Source organism: Aythya ferina, assembly GCF_964211825.1.
Source record: "Aythya ferina genome assembly, chromosome: 10".
Lineage (NCBI taxonomy): Eukaryota > Metazoa > Chordata > Aves > Anseriformes > Anatidae > Aythya > Aythya ferina.
This window is the reverse complement of record NC_140306.1, coordinates 6,424,019-6,438,867: the sequence shown is the minus strand read 5'-3', so window position 1 is coordinate 6,438,867 and position 14,849 is coordinate 6,424,019. Positions and strand designations below refer to the sequence as shown.

The 14,849-nt window shown below is 48.7% G+C and overlaps 1 protein-coding gene across 23 annotated transcripts in view; it reads right to left on the bottom strand.

Moving 5' to 3' along the window:
- Positions 1–14,849, bottom strand: part of MAGI1 (membrane associated guanylate kinase, WW and PDZ domain containing 1) — a 318,457-nt gene that overhangs the window by 268,322 nt on the left and 35,286 nt on the right. Inside the window, exon 1 of one of the 23 annotated variants that reach the window (XM_084530664.1) lies at positions 8,597–8,762. The exons of the other annotated variants lie outside the window; for them this stretch is intronic. Within the exon in view, the coding sequence (XP_084386790.1) occupies positions 8,597–8,717 (121 nt within the window). The 5' untranslated portion in view covers positions 8,718–8,762. Of the gene's footprint in view, positions 1–8,596; positions 8,763–14,849 lie in introns of those variants that run through there. 23 annotated transcript variants of the gene reach the window in all.

Genomic DNA, 14,849 nt, shown 5'->3' with positions numbered 1-14,849 from the left:
TCTTGCTCCTAGGCACACGGGGAGAGGGTTACAGGACCGCCCTTTCTGGCGGGCACCTAAAACCCGGGTAAGAATTTCAGTATTTTCAAGGAAGCAAGAAATTAAAGAGGATTTTTTTACGGAAAAAAAAAAAACAAAAAAAAAAAAAAAAAACATACCCAACAGCTTTTCTTGGTAAGACTTGCAGCTTGTAAACCTGATTTACAAAACCTAAGTTTGAGCCAAAGCTGCCACTGGCACCGAGCGCGCAGATGTACGCCACGAGTCGGGCTGGCTGACGGAGAACCCTGCCCTGACAGCCAGCAGATGAGGAGCTTAATTAGAAACAAACCAAATTAACCCGAGCTCTCAAGATGGCTCCGAATGATGGGCTCTGAACGGGGAGCAAACAAAGAGCAGCGAGTGCGGGATGCACCTTGAGAAGCACTTTCAGACTCCCTCCCTCTTACTCAAGCCTCTTCCTTGCGTCCTAGGCAGAGGAAAAATAAACCAACCAGCCCCAGAATTCATTTACGCTGCCTGAACCAAGCTCAGCACTCCTTACCTGCCTCCTTTTCCCACTCCCTTACTCCGTTTTGGGATCCCCACAGACCGACGGCTGCTGCTGGAGGAGGGTGTGAGCACGGCACTCCTCTGCCCGTACCTGTGTGCGGGACACTGAGCATGCTCCAAATCCCTCGCCAGCCAGGTTTCAAGGGGAAAAAAAGATTCCCTGAAAGCAGCTTAGAGATGTCCCAGCACCAGCCGTGGACGAGCTTTATCCTGGATCCGTTTCAAAGCATTTAAACTGCAAAGGGGATAAAGCAGCAAGCAAATTGCACACAGGGAGAGCTTGTTCTAACAACCAGGTCGAAATCAACTCATACGAACAAAACACGGGAGATTGGGGTCCTGCTTCAGGCACTGCCAAAACACACCTGCATGTCTGGTAGTGCCTCAGTTTCCCACCTCTAAAGAGCAGCTGGAAGTGCTGGGCTTAGCCCTTCTTCTGCTTGCCTTGCCTGTAAAGCATTTGGATAATACACAGCCTTTTACAAGGCACTTTTACAATACCTAAGACAACAGGGCCCTGACCCCTGTTAGAGCTGCTAAATAGTCTCACATTGCTTGCGTTACTGTAAACCCAGAGCCGAGGCAAATAAGGAACGGCTCCCAAGCGGCTGTCAAAAAAGCCTCTTCCAGGATCCCAACAGTGACGGCAATATAAGCAACGCTGCCGGAGCCAAGACGTGAAATCTTATAGATCGGGATGGGAAACGGGCAGGAGGACAAAAGCAGCACGCTGCTTCCCCGCGGCTGCAAGAGCACACTGGGCTCGGGGACTACCGCTTCCCCGGAGCTGAAGGCTGCCAGCAATCCTGCACCAAAACCCGCTCCAATTTCCATACACGTTCCTTATGTTTCCTGCACTCCGCAAGAAAACCCATTGCTCTCACTGCCCGTTTGAAAACAGGATCCCCACGACGTGTCTGTGTCATACCGAGGATGAAAATCCTAAACCCAGAGCTTCTTGTGCACGTCCTGTCGATGCAGGACACCGCTGCCAGCTTGGCCCTATTGCATGCTAACTCGCACCTACAGCTGCAGAAATACCCGCTCTTTGGTGCATCTGCCTCATAAATAATGCTATTTTCCCAGGTCTTCCCAGTCTGCTAACATGCCCTTGCACTGGAGCACGGGCTCTGGGGGTGCAAGAGCAGTCGCAGTGCAGCCAGTGGGGTAAGGAGCCGTGCTTTCAGTACATACGTGAGAGTAAGGGGAAAGGATTTGCTCTGCTGCCTTCCCCGTGACTGACGAAGCGAGCACCATTCTTTGGAGTCACCTCTTGCCAGGGCTGAGACTGCAGATTGGTAAGCCTAAAGAAAGATTAAAGCCAGACTGTCTTTACTGTAAGATCATATGGTGATTATGGTCGAGGCCCTTTCTTCATAAGCTCTTGTTTTCCATGGCTTGTAGCTCTCACAAAAACAAACAAAACCTTCGGCTTGAAATACCTTTTAGACAGTCAGCCCAGAAGGATGCTCCAAGAGTTTAAAGGGTAGGTGTTTGATCGGCTGTTTCGGCTACCAGAAAAACAAAAGACACTGTTTCTACCAAGTAAAAACTGTTCATTCTCTTATGCTCTAAATATTTTTATAAGTAAATCTTAGATTTTCAAGCCAGACAGGGCCCATCTGACTTTGCAGTCCATAAAGGAAGCTGTATCCAAGTACAGTGATTCCCATATGGGATGGGAAAAAGGTTACACTGGTGGAAGACTTTGGCCACGTTAAGGTTTTGGGGGGCTATTTATTTTCTGCTGACTGCTGTTTGGTTGGGTTCTTTGGTCCTAAACCAGTACCCGCAGCCATCACACCCCGAGCACACCTCTCAGTGCCCTCATCTCCAGCTTCTACACCAGCAACTTGCCAAAGAAGCAACCTGCTGTTCTCCAGGGTTTCACCTTCAAAAAGTCCATCACTGCAGTGAATACACTTCTATCAAGCATGGCAGAAAATAAACTTCAAAATCTAATCACATGCATTTGTGAGAGGAGCTTTAACCACGCCAGGCTGCTGCAGCCCATCCAATCCCAACGCGCTGGGCTCTGAGCAAATGCAGTGCTGAACTTCTCCTTAACGACTTCAGTGCTGCCAAGACCGATGATTTTCACACATATCTGATGGTTGGCTAAAAAAACTCAGCTCCTGGAGTCATGCGATAAAGTAGAAATAGGCACTTTTATTAAGTAAAAGCCTCTTAGATCATCATTTTTGCCTATGGAATAAGAATTTAAAAAAAAAAAAACCTTTACATCAGAAAATATGAAACACCCTAGAGCTAAAAACCCCTTACCGTCTACCTTTGCTTCCAGTACTGAGGCTGAGGGGTGCTTAGGTAGCTAACTGATCTTTTTCTTGAGCTCAACTCACAACTTCCATGAACATCTAAAATATTTTTTTCAGAAATTTATGCCGTGTGTAATTCTGAACAATGAATAAATTCAGGGAAACGAGCTCTCCACCATTACTTCGATAATATGAAACAAGGTGACATTCACAGGATAAAGTCCCAATTATTCCTTTAGTTCTTCCTGGCAGGACAAAGCGCTCTTTAAAATGGTTAAAAAGAGAAAAAAAAAAAAAAAAAAAAAAAAAAGGAGCACAATCTGAGGAGCAGTAAAGACACAGAAGAAAGGGTCCATATCATTTTAAGACCTTTCCCCAAAATCCCAATATTTCCAGAGAGGTTCCAGGCCCTATCCCCTAATTTTGGAGGTGAAACTCTCAGTGAAAGCCAACGCAATGTTGCCCGCTGGTGCCTGCCAATTCTGAACCACCTCCGGCAGTGAAGCACCACCAGAAATAAGAAATAATAATAAAAAAGGAATGCCCACACCCCCAGCCCAGCTCATGCTGGGGCAACGCAGCCCTGACGCTGAGCCGCAGCCCCCAGTACGCTGGGGGAACAGACCAAAGCTTCTCCATCACCTCCTGACCCACACCCAAAGCACCTCCAACGCTGCAGGAGGGGATGGAGAGGCGGCTTGGGACCCTCCTCTTCCTCACAGCCCCCCCACGGCCGAGCATAACGTGCGTTTGCCGGGTTCCTCCCGCAGCAAACGGTGGCTCCAAGCGCTCCGTGTCCTCGCGTCAACTCTTCACCCCGCCTCATTAAGATGTTCCTCCCCGCTGCCCCTTCCTCCGCAAGCACTAATGGGCTTGTTTGCAAATCCAGCGCACGCTCGGTTCAGCTCAGCAGGCTTTAAGCGCTGATATTCTCATGCATATACGGAAAAGCAAACTTTAGTCTAAACAGAAGTGGCAGCTCCTAATTTAAGGATCTACAATTTGACTGCTAGGCACAACAAAAATTACCTATTTCCATGGAGGCAAACAGGCTGCTGCAATGCCAACCCAATGTGCAACTGCACATCAAGGCTGCCGTCTTCTGCCCCGTGCAGCCAGAGCCTGGCTCCCCTTTACCGTTAACACTTTCTGCTTGGACTCACTCCCTAGGAGCCCCTTCATATATTTTACAGATGAAATCCTTCTGCTAATGCCATTGACCATTCGCCAAGTGGAAGGCATGAATTAAGTTGTTTTATAGTTAGGTTGTCTGTCAGGGTAAGGGAGCGGGTGGATGGGGGGGCAGGCAGGGACCAGAACCCCATTGGATCCTAAATGCAAGCACAGCTGCTTATCTGCCTCATCCATCTGCTTTTATTTAAAAACAAACAAACAAACAAACAAACATTCTTCTTTAAATGTGTGTGCATATCTCGGAATGCCTACACACATGCACACAGACATCCACAACCCCCCAGAATGCAGACAGGTACCACGTGCACTGTCACCACAGGTAACAGGGAGCATTTCGTGTGCCCACCACCAGCAGACTGAGCAAAGCTCCCTCGGACAGCCCCGCAGAGGTGTCTGCGACCAGCGGGCTCCCCACGACGCCCAAAGCTTTGTCTGCTTTACCCTTCAACCTGCTGAATTGCTAGAATATGGTTAGCTGCTCCACCCCGAGCCCAGATCCATAATCCCACCCCCAGCAGCTGTTTTGTGTGCCGGGGTATTTCCAGCAGATGTTATGGCTGGGTAAAACAACCAGGATTTCCAAAATCGGGGCCGGGGGAGGCGACACAGAGCCCAGCCCCTGCTCCCTGCTGCAGCACCAACACGCCGACCAGCCGCACGGCAGCGGCCAGGGCTTGGAGAAATGTCAGCCTTTCCTTAGTGGCATTAAAAAGCCGTCAGCTTCCAGAGAGTCGAGCAGCAGAGACTGAAATTCGGTGCTTAAAGGATGATTAAATGTAAGTGACTTAAATTATACATTGCAGTTGCTGGAACTGCCACCGTTTACCACCCGCCATCCATCCCCGTCTCCTCCGACGCTGATTGCTGTCCCCCACGAGATGATCATTTTCTTACAGGCGCTCAAGCGCAGAACCAGGGATTTGTGAATTGGAGATAATTAAACGGGTTTGCATTACAAATAGGGTAAAAATGTACATTCAGTAGGCCACCTGAGAACACTTCACAAAGTCAAACCGGGCGTTTTCACACCTGACAACCTGCCTGCTCTCTGTCGAGGCTGCTCACCCATGAGGGGTTGGTGGGATTTTCCAGACAGGGACAAGCTCTTACCCAACATTTCTAACCCCCGGAGCTGAAAGCTCTCTGCAGAACAGTCGCTGACCCCTCTCCCTAGGTAGGGAAACTGAGGCACGAGTCTTGAGCAGCCCTGGGGCAAGCTGGTTGCGATGGCCACCACCAGCACCACGCTGCTAGCCACAGAGGTCTCAGCCCTTCCCTGACACACTGCCACGTCCCATCTGGTGGGGATGTCCCCCACCTGAGCAACCCGTGTCCTGCTTTGTGCTGAAAGCCCAAAAGCTTGAAAGCACCTGTGAAGTTTCCTGGGCATCAGCTGTCTCAGGAGGTGTTTGGTGCAAAAAGGCGTCAGCACTGGTTGCTTCACAGTGCCTAACACGCTGAGCTTTGATGTGTTGCAAAACGCTGTTCTGGACCCAAAATAAACCTGGCAAAACGGCCAAAGCAGAGATCCAGTCTCCCTTCCCAGCCCTGCTACCAAACCGCCCTGGACACGATGCAGAGCATGGGCAGTGAGAGCAGAGCCCCACAAAATCCCTCCTGCACCGTGGGCTCGTGCAGGACGCCCCCCTCTCCTCCTTCTCCATGACAAATGCACGTGTGGGTTAACCCCTGCCAGTACAAAAGAAGACGGTGGAGCACAGGCATCTGATTAATTGCAAAGAAAAGCCCTTTTAAACTGCTTCCCTCCCCCTTTCCTGAAATCTATACGCCAGAAAACACGGCATCGATCTCGCCGCCTGGCAGGAATGAGAGACTTCTGAAGCACAGAGATCTCAGGGAAGGAGTCCCCAGGGGATTTTTTTCGCTCAACCAAGGGCCCTTACAAAATGCCAGAAGGGAAAGGAAAAAAAAAAAAAAAAAAAAAAAAAAAAAAAAAAAAAAAAAAAAACCTAATCCTGGATCTTCACTGTCAGCTCGCTTCTCCCTGTGCTCGTGGGAGCCCAGAGCATCGCGGACACAAGCAGAAGCTGAGGCTCAGAGATGCTGCGAGGCGAGCTGTGCCCGCAGGCACCGGGCAGGGGAGAGGAGATGCAAACAGCAGCAAATGTAAACAGTGACTCATGGCACACAGCAAATAACCGGTGATGTAACAGCTTTTGCAATTAAAATTCAAACAAAAATGACAACCCCACAAGAGGAAGGGTGGCAGTGGCGGGAGGGGGTGCGGGGACTCCCCCACGGTCACCTCTGCTGCTGTTGTGACGCCCCAAAGGGGAGCTGCAGACAGGAAGAGAGAGGGCAGGAAATATCTATGGGACAGCAGCAGTTCCTTGTGATCTACAACGGTGCTTGAAGCTTTCATGGCTGCACCAAGAGCAGAATTTATATCCCAAACCCACGCCACGGCCCGTAACACTGCTACTGGTTTTGACCCCTGGCCCCCGAAAGCCCCGGTAGCAACTGCTGGGTTCACAACTAAAACAGACCCTGCATGGGGATGGACAGGGAGCAAGAGAAAACATTTAATAAGGAGTGCCACAGAAAAAAATCCCACACCTTCCTCGATGTTTTTGTCACGGCCTGACGTGAGCTGGGTTTTCCCATGGAAAATGGGCACTTCACCTGCTTCCTACCCCTCCAAGGTGATGGAGGGGTAGAAAGCAATTCTGGAGAAATCACACGCCCAAACCCTCATGGAGATGGGTTTAACACACACCACCCGTGGCAGGGACTCATTGAACTGCTCTGCAAATCCTCCCATGAAGCAGAGCTGCAATTTCTTTTGCTCCTGCTTCATTACCCTCACAGTGAGAAATTCTCCCCCCCCCAACACTCACCTTGAATATTTTTTTCCGGCAAATAAAGGTATTTTCCCCCAATGGCTCCTAAAAACGGATCGTTATCCTTTTTACAGAAATCTTTTATGTGTCAGAAAATGAATTGCCTGCGCTCAGGCTTGCATTTCCAGACACGATTCCTTCAACCTCCCCTCTCCAGCCCCATTTTCCAAGTCCCCAATCTGCGTGGCTCATCTCCAGACGGAGCAGTGTGAGTGTGAGCCTTTTTTTTTTTTTTTTTTTTTTTTTTTTTTTTAAGTCTTACAGCACTTCTGTCAGGATGACTCAGAGAGAGATGTGAGCCTTTTTTCAGCCCTCAGGACGCTCCTGACTCATGGGAGCTGGCCTTCCCCAACAGCCTCCCTCAGCACATCCCTCCCAGCTCCTCCTCTTGCATTTGGCCATCGGGCTCCTGCTCCTGGCACCTTCTGCACCTTCACCTTCCCTGTGCTTCATCTTGCTGGGGTCCAACTGTTTTTGCAGTTCACCAAGATCTGAAATTCTGCTCATAAGCCTTGGTCACATCAAAAGCCCCTCTTGTGCACCCATTTAGTATTTATTCCATTCAAAGGCAAGTTGGGCAGATTTACCATTTTATTTTATTTTTCCTCCCCAGTTAGCTTTTCCTTCAGACCACATCCTCCTCCTCCTCTCTGATCTTCACAAATTCCTCCGCCACCAGGCTCAAATTCTCTGGTCCTGCACTTTCTGGGTCATCCCTTCTCCTGTTAAAGGCCTGGCGTGGATTTTGCTCTGCTCCTTTTCCATCCCCACCACATCCTCTGTGAACACTGATGGCAATCACCAGTGGTTCGGTGACTGCTGAGAGTGGTTTTTCTCAGGTAATCTAGGGTAATTTCATCAAGCCTGGCCAACGGGAGTATTGGATCATCTCTTCCTTCTCTATTCACAGTCCCTTATCACTCCTACCTGAAAAAGTTACGTATATGTGAACGTAATTAATGTTATGTTTCGTGAGGACTGAAGCAGAGGTGGCATGGAGCACATCTGCCTTTTGCCACCTCGTCTCTCCAGGCTTCCTCTGTTCCTCCGTGACCTTTCTCGCCCATTCCATATTTTTTTTTCAAGAGCTTCCCCCAGCTTGGAAGCCTTTAGATAAAGAGCTTTTCCACTAGAGGGCACAAAGACAATTTCTCCTAAATGAAAACTGATATTAGAAGGACAAATAGTATAACTGTTAGCATCTTACCAAAGGGATCTCAAACACCAGAAAGGAACACTTAACACACTGACTTGTAGTCCATACTCTCTGTGTTTTGCCACCAAACGCCTCTAACATGTACAGGTTGAAAAAAACAGAAATGCAAAAGTGAGACTCCTTTAACAAGGTCTCCTATACACCACCAGGCACTTTGTCTAGGTCGCTCCACTCTGCCCACAACTTCTTGTTAGCTACACACAGCACTGGAGACAGAAAATCCTTCCTAGCATTTTCTAGGCTTAACTTACCCAAATTCAGCAGTAAGTAATGGGACTTCTTTACGCTGTTGTTTCCTAGATCAAAAGAAGCTCTGTGCTAGCAAAGACCTGCTGTTTGCAGATACCTTTAAATCTTGATAAGTCACCTCCTGACCTGTCTTGGGTAAACTAATGAGATTTTAGCCTTTAAGGCTCTTCTACACAAGGCAGCGTTTCCAGCTTTGAAGCTCGTCTCATGGACTTCTCGCTGGTTGTATCTATAACCCCGGCACCTACCTTGCTGATTCCCGTGCTTCTGACAAGCCGCTCTTTTGGCACGCAGGCTGAGGAGATGCGTGAGTGCCTGGCAGCCCACCCGTGCCCGCGGATCCACACGCACACCCACGCTCCCCTCCATGGCAGCGCCCAGCCCGACCGCACGAGGTTTGCCGTGCACCCTGCCCGCGGAGCTGCGGTTACTGGAAGGTTTGGCTTGAACAGAGCCAGCCCGGAGAGTTTTGCTAATGGAAGAGGGGAGACAATAGCGACACGCAGGTGCTTCCTCCCATTTAAAGTGTTTACTTACGCGGCTCAACACAGTGACGCGATTGTGAACTGGATCTGCATGCCGGCTTACAGAGTTCAAAAGGTAGCACGTAGCAAAAGGAACCCCAAAATACTGTTTATTAAATTAAATGCTGAAGATTAAGGATTTTTGCTTTCCTTTTAAGCTCCGCTTCCTTTCCCAATGCCGAGTGAGAGGGTTTTTCCAACCATACAATTAAAGCAGTTGTAAATGGGAAGTGATACAGACTATAGCAAACCAAACAAAAACAACAAGAGCAAAGACTTGATCAGCACAGCTCCGCTGTCTGTGCAGCAGGATCCCTGCAGCAAGGAATGGACAACTCTGACAGGTACTGGTGAGGGCCGAATTTGAAATTAACTGCAAGAGAGGAATCAAAAAGTTGAAGAGGAAAGGTACAGCATAGCTAAGCCACAACACAGAGTTAAGGAAAACATCAGTCTGAGAGAGGAACAAAGGCCTATTTGTTTTATGAGATAAAGCAAGTAATTCAGCTGTATGCCACGGTAAACCATTTGGCTTGGGACCGAAACGGGGGGCGAAGGAGAGCTGGGAAGGAGCATCTGATTCTAATTTGGTTGTCCTGAGTTTACATTACACGAATCAAGATGTTTTCTAGAGGTGCCAGGCACTCAAATCCATGGTTGGGCCTTGTACATAGGAAGTATCGGATGTACTGAACATCTTGCAGTTCCCTCTACAGCCAGTGAAGGCTCAAAGATACTCAGCACTCAGCAGCAAAATAATAGTAATAACAAAAATAGCAATAAAAAAAAAAAAGGCAAAATATAGCAATAAAAAAAAAAAAGCTCAAGACACTTTTTCTGGTAGTTAAATAAACTCAGAAATCCACGTTATAGGCAGCAGTTTGTAAAAATCTCGGTCTTTCCCTAGCACAACCTTTTTACTGCCCAAGAAATTTCAAATAAAATAGCCTTGTATCTAATATCACGCAACTTAAGAATTATGCCTCATTTTCACATAAAGCTATACCAAAAAATGCCAGACATGATGCAAGCAAAACTACAAATAATAAACAGAAATGAGTCCTTTCTTCTCAGTGCCACATTCTCTGGTCCGCTCCCCACAGTCAGTGCCATTTTAGATGTACTTCCATTGATTTTCCTTCTTGGTGGGAGCAGGCTGGATGGGATTCAGCACTTTGCTCCCTGCTATCATTTTCCGTGATCCTGCGGGATGATTGCTCCGAGAGAATGAATGTCAGCTGCAGACTCCTTCCACTCGCTATCATCAGTGAAACTAGAAATGGCAATTAAAATCCTTCACCCCATTGCTCTGTCAGAAAGTAAGCAGCAAGTGCCACTTCCATTGATGCAAGTAGCAGTCACGCAGAGACCTAAGATCAGCAGGTTAATCACTGTAGAACTGCTTTCATGCAGCTCCACAACACTGTGTCCACGTTACTGAAATAACATAAGAACATGGGCAGCTAAAAACAGCTGCAGCAGCTCATGAACTGCACTGTTCACCACCAGTTTGGACCAAACCCATCCCACCCGTGCTGAAACAGCCTCTCAGCATTCTCCTCCCCTCACCCCACGCTCCTCATTTGAAACAGCAGACAGGGTTCACAACCTCTCAAACCTCTGGCAAGCAAAAGCCAAATGAGCATCTACGGTCTTCTCTGAGTTATCCACAAAAATGAAGGCCAGCCACTGCCTGCACTATGTTATCAGACATGAAGTCAAAGGCAGGATAAGTGCTAAGCAGTCGCTGTCCCAAAAGAGCCAGTCCCACCAGGTGCAACCACCCTGAATCGCTTCACCAGCCCTACCAGCAGCCCCGCAGAAGGGGAGCAGGGATCTTGCAAGGCAGCAGACTGGAAAATAGCACTCTTGTGTCTCTTATTGCTGGTTTTAGTCTTTACAAGCAAGCCATGTATTTTATTTTTATAGCTTTTATCCTACTAGCTTTACAGCACATGGTTCCTGAAGGGACACAGGATGCCGTTGCTTTAGAGAAGATCCAAGAGAAAAGCAATTGAAAGCATTCACTGAAAGAGAGCATGAGAAAGCAAACAGGTGAAAATAACAGAATTCTGTGATTCTGTGAACTTCAGTTACCAGTGGTGGCTCACAGATGCTCAGAGACACATACTGCGCTGGGCAGGTGGGAGGACAGCAAGAGGAAAGGCTGTCCCAAAGCTCTGGATGTGACAGAAGAGCAGGACAGGGTCCTGCTGAGCAGCCTGGAGCCCTGGGCTGCTGACGACTACAGGGTGTTGGCAATGCCCAGCAGCAACCAAAATGCTCTAAAACTGCCACTCCACTAGCATCTGCAGCCCACGGGATGGTTCATCTCACCTCCACTTTGGTCACAGCATGGCTGGAACGTGCTGAGCAGGGAGACCAACACGTGGAAAAGGTCCCTGTGGAGGCCAGGACTTGTGCTGAGGCTGACCTTGGACACTTGCTGGGCCCACCTCAGCTGGAAACTCCCCTACAGATACCAGATGGAAGAAAACACCTCTGTGAAAAAAGTACTTCTGCAAAATCCCAAGTTGTTTTTTGTGTGTTTTTTTTTTTTCCAATGAGTGAGAATTACAAAAAAATAAAAAGCCTGAAGGAACTGAATTCTGCAAGCAGAAACGGCACAGGAGTCTGAAGCAAACACAACTGGAGTTGGCAGGAATAACAAATTAAAGGTTTTTGTTGTGGCAAATAAGGCTATCGAAAAGACCAGCAGTAACACCGTGTTCAAAACTTTGCTACACTACTTTTATGATTCCTACCAGCAGCATGCAACAAAACATATCTAAGCTGGGATCAATTTCTTACAGCCATATATAAACATTATAGGAATTTTGTCCTCTGCAATACTTGTTGCTCTCTAGGCTGTAATAAATCAGTCAGTTACAGCCTCTCTGCCTCTTTGTCTCCTACCTTGCCATCTCAACTCGCTGCTTTTATTTCTTTCTCGCTACCAGCGCAGCCACTTTCAGCTTCAGCACACATTTAAAACGTAACCTGTAGCTAAACTCTGCACAGAATGAAGCATTTAACATTCGCAGGGGAGGAGGGGAAAGAAAAAGCTGGTTTCCAAGGTTAACGCAAGCTCCCCTCCATCCGCAGTCTCCCTCCAGTACCAGGGAAGGGAGCTGTGGTAGGCAGGAGAGGAGCGGGATGCTCAGCCCCAGGAGGGCCACACATCGTTGAACATCAACTTGCTGTAGGAAAAGACCTTCTGGGAGATAAATCCCTCCCATCCAGGCCAGGACTGCAGCCTGGCCCTGCCCTGTGCACCTCACGAGCAGGCTGAGGCGTACCCAACACATTGGGTCCCAAATTTTAGGGACACCTCAGAGGGGACACACTGCAGGGCCAGGCCTGCACTGGACCCACAGCCATGCAGAGAGCTGTAACAGAGCCGTGTGCCTCTTAGTGATTTACCCTGGAATATCTTTGGACTACATAGAAGTGGATTTCTTTCCCTACTACCAGATGTGTAACGTGAAGGATGCTGTGGAGCAGCGCCCAGAGCCCCCAGAGGCTCTGCCACTGGGAGGACCCAGGAAAAATAAGCCAGCCTTGACCCAGCACCAGGGGAGGGCGAGAGGAGCACATGCGTGTATTTTATTTCACACTAACCTCCATCTGACCAGCTAGACAAATAAATCTCCTCTGCTTGTCCTAAGAACACTTCTGGGGACTGGGAGAGAATTTGGAAGACTCCACGGTTGAGTCAGGCCTGCTGGTCGCCGCGAGCTCAACAACTTTCAGGAAACGCAGCATTAAGCAGGCAAACTGCCTCCAAAAACAGTACTCCAAGTGTGGAAGAAAGAAAGAAAAGGTGCTTAGGGATTTGGTACGTGATCATGATGGCTTAAATCCCTCACAGGCAGAGGAGCGCTAGGTGGTCCCAGGAGAGCCCATCCCAAGGCAGGAGGAGGCACAGGGGAGGGCCCGGTGCCTTTATGGTCAGGGAAAGCAGCGTGTGCACTGCCTGCACCGACACGGGGCTGCTGCCTGATTGCAAGGATAAACAGAGCACGGGTATCTATGACACCCGGCCCCGCTCCAGGAGGCAGCTGGCACGCCTGGTTTCCAAGCAGGGCGCACGTACCGCCATGCTGACGGCTGCGCTGTTATTGTACTTTTGTCCTCTTTCGTGCATAGGCTCCCCTGGGGCAGGGACTGCACCTTGCCTGATGTATTTACAACATCTCACGTGCTAGATTCCCCTAACACTTCATTACCGAGGCCATTCAGAAACCACTGTCATGAAGCTGCTGTGCTTACACCTGATTCCAGCTTCCTTTTGCTCAGATCAGCGTGGCTCAGACATTCACTCATCACTACAACCCCGTAGTGCCAGGTCAGCTTAACTGTGCCAATATTCAAGTGAGCTGGATGGAAACCCTATAATTTTCTAATTCTTTTAGTTAAATAGCTGCCTTCTCCTGATATAAGCAACATATCAGCTGTGTGAAGACTCCCTAGGCTAATACAGTGACGGCAATGTGGGCTTGTGCAAGGGGTGCAGTTCAGCTGAGGGAAGGAATGGAAGGAAGCCAAGCCCTAAATCCTCAACAAACCAGGTTTTACAGCTGAGAACAGCTTCAGTCTCACATTCCCTGCAACAACACTGCGGCAGAGCCATGGCCCGCCTGACGCTGAGCAGCGGAGCTGACCCAGCCAAAGGCACATACATCAGGGCAGCTCAGAAGAAGCACAGAACAAAAGTCAAACAAAACTTTCAAGCTGCTTAAGTCGTCCCCCTTTGGAGGCTCACCTGCCCTTATAACCTCCTGCATATCCACCACGAGGCGATGCTGCAAGCCTAGGGCACAGTGTGCTGCCCACCGCCATGGCCAGGGCTGGACCTGAGCTTCCCACCAGGATTTTCAGCTCAGAGCTCTGCAGCACGGCGAGCTGCAGGCGAGCAATGCAAAGAGGGAGGCACTGCTTCGGTGCACTGATCCAGGCAGACAGCAAGAGGCAGGAGGGGGGCGAGGGGGCGAGCACTAGAAATTCCTTTGACAGGGTGAAAAATGAAAGCAAAGTGAAACACAGCTCAATCTGTCAAAACAAAATCACAGCAAGCCCACTGAAAAAAATAAAAAAACGCGGCTCAGCTCACATTCTGTAGTAAGCAATAGCTGCTACATTTGTTTTCTTGAAGATAAGCAGGTGGGTCAAGTTTGCCAGACAACACATTGACTAGATCTGAAAGGTAATCACAGCAGAAAAGCAACCTTTCAAATTGTGCAAAGGCTCTAAATGCAAACAGGGACAAACTACGGAGCTGCTTCCACCTTGCAATTCAAAAAAGGCTTGCAAAAAAGTTCTTGGAGTTGCACTCTTGGGCCAATGGACAGCCTCCAGGGCGTCTGCTCCAGGCAGGCTTCTCCTCTCCCTCGAGCACCAGCCAAGGAGGAGATGAGGCTCTTCATTGATAACAAATCACAAATGGGCACATGGCTAAAGATCCCATACAGTGCATTTTTGGCCGCAATGGTAAAGGTCAACCTAATATTCAGAGTACAGAGAACCCATTAACCTGGTAAGAGAGTCCTAACAACGTTACCCTGAGGGTGTTTGCAATGGTGAGACAGCTTCTAATTAGCTTAGGTGGGCCAACCTAATTATTCGTGGCCTGAAGAAGTGTCTCCCAGTGCAAGAGGGGTACAAGATGTATTTATAGTTCTTTCCTGATAAGCTTATTATAAGCTTTCAGAGATGAATGACCTCAGCATTTCACTGCTTTCTTGCAACCTGGAGATGCGCACCGGAGCCAGAAGCACACAGCTGGGGCTGCGTGGGGCTGGAAGTGAAACAGGAAAAAAGAAAACAAGAAAAAGCAGACTTCTGTCACACTGCAGTGTGAAACTGCGATCTGCTGGCTTCATTTTGCAATGGACAATTATATATGATGCATGTCCATTTTATATTAACGTTCCAACAAACATTGCCATAAAACCCATTTTAACAAGGCCTCAAGCAT